Source organism: Triturus cristatus, chromosome 12 (assembly GCF_964204655.1).
Source record: "Triturus cristatus chromosome 12, aTriCri1.1, whole genome shotgun sequence".
Lineage (NCBI taxonomy): Eukaryota > Metazoa > Chordata > Amphibia > Caudata > Salamandridae > Triturus > Triturus cristatus.
Genome location: NC_140595.1, coordinates 856,134,332 through 856,141,326, shown reverse-complemented (window position 1 = coordinate 856,141,326; position 6,995 = coordinate 856,134,332). Strand labels below are relative to the sequence as shown.

The following is a 6,995-nucleotide window of genomic DNA, read 5'->3' as shown; positions in this document are numbered from 1 at the left end:
ACGGACGAATGTAGCGATTTGCACCGTTTGCAACTACAAAATAGGTTTATACATGTGCCCTGGGGTGTTTTGCAGAGAGTTAGGGTGCACCTATGGTAAAATATGGGAGTACTTGTCAGGATGTTTGAGGGCATGTTATTTTTAAGTTATTTAATTATTTCTACAATTGATGAAGTTTTATTTTTATTTTTTTTACCTACCAGATGCCACTATTGTAATGGTATTAAGTGTGTGAAAAATCACTTAATGTGATGTAAGAATACCAAAACTCATCAATGGGTCAAAAGCTATGTTGTGTTGCGTACTACATTGTTATGATTTCTCTAAGATGATGCTGCTAAAGATTCTTTGCTGCTTTTCTTATGTTTCTTATGTTATTTGTAGAGGAACAGAACTTCATAAAACGTCCTTGTAGAATATTGTCTTACTTTATTGTAAGTGAAACAAATGGCTTTATTACCTTTTCTTCATTAAAAGAATTTTGACTACTAAAATATTATGATTTTTGTTGGAAGCAAAACTGATTTTTTTACCTGCTAATTTGCTTAAAAAATATATATTCTTTTCTCTCTTTGAAGATCAGTTTTAAATGAACCAATGACTGGATTGAATTCAACTCAGGGGAGCGGATTCCTTTTCCTGGGCTTCTCTGATGTATCCCCACGTCTGCAGATCCTTCTTGGAGTCACGTTTACACTCATATACCTGGTAACACTCATCGGAAACCTAATAATCTTTGTCATACTCACCGTAGACCCAGTTCTCCACACGCCAATGTATTTTTTCCTCAGAAACCTATCACTTGTAGACATCTGGTTTACCAATGTGACCATTCCAAAAACTGTCACTGAGCTACTGTCCAAGGACAGACGTATCTCCTTCAAGGGATGTGCTGCACAAATGTTCTTTTTCTTCATATTTGGCATCACCGACTGTGTCCTGCTGGCGGTCATGTCACTTGATCGATATGTAGCCATCTGCATCCCGCTTCGCTACACGGCCATCATGAGCAAGTCAATGTGCATTTATCTGGCCTCGGGCTCGTGGATCATGTCAATAGTCAGTTCACTCAGCTTGACCTCTGTGACCTTCAGCTTACCCTTCTGTGAGTCTCACGAAATAAATCACTTCTTCTGTGATATTCCGCCACTCATGGAGCTGGCTTGCGGGAACACTTTTATCACTGAAACTGTGACCAGACTCACAAGTGTCTTCACTTTAATGGTGCCCTTTCTGCTCATTCTAATCACTTATACATTTATTGTCTCGAAAATAGTGAAGATCCGATCCACCGAGGGCAGGCGGGCTGCAGTCTCCACGTGTGCTTCTCACTTGGTCTCTGTGGTGTTATTGTATGGCACAACTATTCTTACCTATGCTCAACCCAAGTCAAGTTACTCCATGCAAAGAATATTTTCTGTCTGTTATGCTTGTTTAACCCCCATGTTAAATCCTCTGATCTATAGTTTAAGAAATAAGGAGGTGAAAGGAGCTCTTAAAAAGCAAAAACTAAGAAATGTATTTTCTAAGGTTATGTGAAAAATACAGATGTATCATAGCATGATATGATAGTTAAACATAGTATAATAAATTCACAGCTCTTATAGCCCAACAGTCAAACAAGAAGTCTCTAAAGGTGCAGATACTATAATTTACAACAGATTGAAAACCTGAATGGACAGAAATATAAATGTTTAAAATATAACCTATCAGAGGCGGTTCCTCCACTATGGCGGAGAATCATCGCCCCACTGCTTTCTCACAGTGCGAGAAGCAGAAACATAAAATGGTAATACCTACCATTTTATGTTTCTGCTTCTCACACTGCGAGGAAGCAGGTGGGTTTGGTTGCCGGCGGGTGGGTGGGCAGGGCTGCTCTGCAAGAAGGGCTGGACAGGGAAGGAGTGGTGTGCCCACCGCTGAGGGCGCAATGACTGTTTGGTCGGCCCTCTGCCCAAATCAGTCATGCCTACTCTGCCCTTTCTCCATGCAGGCTGCAATGCGGCCTATATGGATAAAATGGCCTCCCCATAAGCCCCTGACTGTTAGGCTTCCCCACCAATCACAACACTGCCATTGCAGCATTGTAATGGGCTTAGGGGAGGGGAGGGAGGCCTCCTGCCGGAGTCAGGAGAGCAGGAGAATGAGCTGAGAACATGCAAAGCCTGACCGCAGACGGGTACATTTTTTATTTATTATTAAATGTAACCCTGCCCGCATGACACTACCCGTGTGACCTCCCCACCTGCAATTAATGCCAGCTGTGACTGAAACCTATGATAAACAAACTTCTGTAAATAAAAATATAAAGGACCTTATTACAAGTCTGGTGCTCCATGAACTGCCAGACTCATAAGGGCACAGTTGTGGAGGTTCAGCCACCGAAGCACTGTTGGTCGACTGTCGTACTTTTGGCAGTCAGACCACAATTCGACCACTGCAGCGTGTTCCCTGGTGATATTTGCAGTCAGGGGCTCAGATTATGCTGGAAGTGCTGCTTCGGCACCACCATGCATATTTTGAGTTTCCCAACCATCAGCCTTATATGGTGGCCAGCACCACCATGTAAAACCTGGTGGTGGGCAAACAAAAGGGACCCTACAGGGCCCACCCTTTCCCCATACAGGGGGCTCAATTTGGGCCCCCTGGTATGCAATCCCCCCCCACAGGTCCAGCACATTTTGGACTTTACAGTCCATGCTGTCCTGAAACGAGCTGTGACGGTCTCAGGGTGGGGCAGTATTAAAGGCTCATTGAACCTTTTTACTCTACCCCGTGGGACCACATCACTGCCCACCAGTCAGACAATGATTGTATCGTAATTTGGCAGTCAGACAACGTTCGGGTTTGGTGGTGCGGGAGCGAGGCGGTGGTGAACCGCCCGCTCCCTCTCCACCAAACTCGTAATGAGGCCCAATAACAATGTCTCAAATGTAAATGGTGCTTATGTAAATCATCACAAATAACTAGTCGCATTAAGGGGAGAGCTCTGCAGGATTGGAGAAGAGGGTGTTCAGGGCTAGACGCTTACCGACGCTTACCCTGATCTGGGTCCTCTGCTGTCTGAGGTGAGGGGACTCTTTCCAAAGGCCACAATGCGACCACACAACTAGACTGAGATATCTAAATAATACAAAAAAGGAGAAGGAAATTAGATCAAACACAACATGACAGATGGATTGTAAAATTCAGGAAGAAACCAAGCCAGGATGGGCAGAGAAAAGAAAAAAGGAACAGAAACCTGAAAGGAGCTAGCAGCGGAGTCACCTGTAAAGCAAGTCACGAAACCTCAGGCAGGTGATTGGCATTTTGGAGCTGAAGAGAGAAGGAGCAACAGCCAGGATCCCATGGGCACAAGAGAAAGAAACCAGGTGAAGGTGAGGGGCTCTTGCGGCCCAAAGTTTGGGGATTTGTACAGCATCTTCTGAGCCCCCGGAACTGTGAAACTCCACAATGTACATTGTACCAAGGAAGCGAGAAGCCAAAAACTCAACCGAGGGGAGGGTCTCAAGAGTTTGAAGATTGCAGATGTATGAAGGTGATGTTGTGCTGGTGTTTGCAGAGAGGCAGGAATTGCAAGAGCCTGAAAGAAGGGAAGAGTTTTAGGACCCTGGAGAAGGGCGATTCTGCAGTTTCCCAGAGACACCTGCATCTCTTGCTTTCAAATCAGCCTGGCCATAAAGGAGTGTTGATAGAGGATCCCTGGAGAAGGGTGATCCTGCAGTTTCCCAGAGACACCTGCATCTCTTGCTTTCAAACCAGCCTGGCCATAAAGGAGAGTTTTAGGACCCTGGAGAAGGGCGATTCTGCAGTTTCCCAGAGACACCTGCATCTCTTGCTTTCAAACCAGCCTGGCCATAAAGGAGTGTTGTAGGACCCTGGAGAAGGGCGATTCTGCAGTTTCCCAGAGACACCTGCATCTCTTGCTTTCAAATCAGCCTGGCCATAAAGGAGTGTTGATAGAGGATCCCTGGAGAAGGGTGATCCTGCAGTTTCCCAGAGACACCTGCATCTCTTGCTTTCAAACCAGCCTGGCCATAAAGGAGAGTTTTAGGACCCTGGAGAAGGGCGATTCTGCAGTTTCCCAGAGACACCTGCATCTCTTGCTTTCAAATCAGCCTGGCCATAAAGGAGTGTTGATAGAGGATCCCTGGGGCTGGAAGAGGCCCCGCCCAAGCCAATTACATGAATTACAAATTCTACCAGAGACTTGGTTCATTTGGGGAAGCTACAGTGGAATTCCTCCGCTCTGGATTAATCCAGTGGAGTGGTGGTTATTAGAGCTGGGTGTTAAAGATTAAGGTTGTAATTTAAATGTTAGCAGTGTTAGAGCTCCTGCTCTGGAAAACTCACCATTCCCTGCCTTCTTTAGAAGTGGGAGATCTAATGGGTTTCCACCGAGAGGCTTCAGATGGGTCTGCTGTTAGAAACCCTTGTCCAAGAGGTTTTCACAACAACCGGATCAGTCCCTGGGTTAGCCTGCCACTAACATTGTCCAGGAACTGCCATCAGCTGAGATAATTAGAAAAACCTCATGTTTAATAACAAGACTTAAGGGCTACATTATTATTGCATTTCTGTATATTGAATATACCACATGATGATGGTCATGTGCCATGATCTGAAGCCCTTCACAAAAGATCTATTAAAATAACCACCATTTTTACAAACTTAGCACTTCTCATGTTCAAATGAAACATCTTTACTTCCTTTGAAAAATACTGTCTGCAAACACATGACTCCTCTGTGGGCTTCCAATGTCTCCATCCTCATCAACCTGGGGAATTCTTCTTACTGTTTCCACTTAAACGTCCTGTGTGGACATCTTCATTGGTCAACCAGGGAACCTTCCAATTACTGCTTCCGCTTCAAATATTATGTGTGGCTACGAAATGTTGAGGACATATTTCTAGTTTGGAAGGCAAGGAATGTAAAATGGAAGACTTCACATCTTAATTTAATAATATCCACCTTGCCAATGCATTCTCCATTAACATATAAAGTACATCTCATCACTTCTCTGCAACTGCTAATCCACATTCATGAAAATAATCATGAGATATCTGCAACAGATGTTAGTTGCTCTAAAAACCAGACTTTATCCATCATAGACCCTTTTCATAAACAGTTCAAACTGCTTTATAAAAGAGTTTGCATTTAGAAATGAAAACCGGGGCCTGGCTGTCTATGGCTCCTTACAGGAAGTAATTCCATCTTTTGTGGCCGATCACAGTAGGTCACAAGTAGCGACCTTCCACGTTATAATCCATCCCCTGCAACCTTCAGAGAGGACTGGAATGGAAGGGGATTTGTAAAGCACACTGAGGGTGCCCTGACGCTCTGCACTTTTATAAATGCTACCCCAGGGATAAAAATGATTAGGCTAAGTTCAAAAGCCATGTCTATAACTTCTTTCTTAACGTGGACTTAGTTTATTCCAGGTAAATGGTCCTAAAAAAAGAAAAAGATCTGCCTCCAGCCCTACATCTTCAGATTCTGGGAATGTTGACCAGAAAAGGATTGGCAGAATGAAGACATCTGGAAGGAGTCAAAGTCAAAGTCAAAAAGAGCTTTATTTGATTTTAGTCCTGTAAAATCACAAAAGCAAACAGATAAAAACATGTAAAAAATATTTCATAAAAGCATCTTAAAAATACAAATGCACACTGTTACAATAATTAAAATCATCATGTCATAGAATTGTCTAAAATACATATGTACACAGTTCTAGTAATTCATTATTTACAACTAGGCTTAGTCAACGGATGTTATTGGTATAATACAGTAAATGAGACAGTCCTACAAAATTTAAAATATTCTATTTGTACTTTCGAAGAGCTTTTAAACATTGATCCTTTTCCTTACTCTCAGTATGCTTTTCAAAAAACCCGCCATAACTCCAATGCAGTAATCATTGTCTAATTGTTGTAGATATAGGAAGGCCGGTCAGCATTGTCTCCATCCCCCTGATTTCAATAAAGTCCAGATCCATCTGGTTCTTTCCTTTACATATAATTTGCAGAATAAAATCACGTGAATTGTTGTTTGTGGGGAGAGACCGTCACAAGGAAAAGGGCATAGTTCTCTGGACCAAGTATTCATTTCAGGGTAGCTAATTAATCGATGAAAGGTCCCAAACCTAAAACGCGTTAAAACATACCTGTCATACCTCCCCTGACTGCGTAGGAGATACAGTTGAATATCATATGTGATTACGGTCAATTGGTGTTGGATGACCGCAGGCTTATTAATCTCCATTACCAACCTATTTATTTCCAGGTGGGCCATGCAGATTGCTTTAAACTCCTTCCGGTTTTTACTCTTCAGTGACTCTGGGGAAGTATAGTACTCTAAATGCCCAAGGTCATGCATAAAGTTTTTTATGTACTTTAACCAGGTAATCTTTGCAGTGTGGTCCAGCTTCATAGAGTCCCTTATTATTTCTTGATTTTGGCCTGTACTGCTGGAGGTCCAAACTCTATGCCAAAGAAGCACTGGTTGTACCCGAATGACGTCTGAGATATATGGAATCCCTAACTCGCAATGACAGGTATAAACGGGGCAGCCAGCGGGAACTGCCAATAGGAATCGGAGAAAAGCATTTTCAAAATATTGAATAGGGGAGGGATCATGAAAACCCCAAACTCCCGCCCCAAAAATGGCCATACTCACACACTTAGCCAAGATACATTTTTAAAATAATTTCCGGGGGTCTTCTGACCATTTTCTTTGAAACGTTTTTAAGGGCTGCAGTTGATGTCATGAAGAGAAGACTCCTGCTCTTAACAGCCTGACTCCAAGTGCCAGCACGGTTAAACAGGACTCCCAGATATGTAAACATATTTGTGGATTCTATCCTGTTTTTCCAAACTTTTATACTTCTGCATTTTTGTCTCCTTCGCCCACAAGTCATTACAAAAGTTTTCTTTGCATTTAACTTTAACCCTATGTCCTCCATAAAACCAGTGTAGGATACGAGAGCTTTCTGCAGCCCT

General features: G+C 43.0%; 1 protein-coding gene across 1 annotated transcript; it reads left to right on the top strand.

The window, feature by feature from the left end:
* The first annotated feature begins 597 nt into the window (after positions 1-597).
* On the top strand, positions 598-1,539 carry LOC146783106 (olfactory receptor 5V1-like). Its single transcript, XM_085637297.1, has one exon. It carries the CDS (start codon positions 598-600, stop codon positions 1,537-1,539), a length of 942 nt encoding a protein of 313 aa, XP_085493423.1.
* The last annotated feature ends 5,456 nt before the right edge of the window (positions 1,540-6,995 follow it).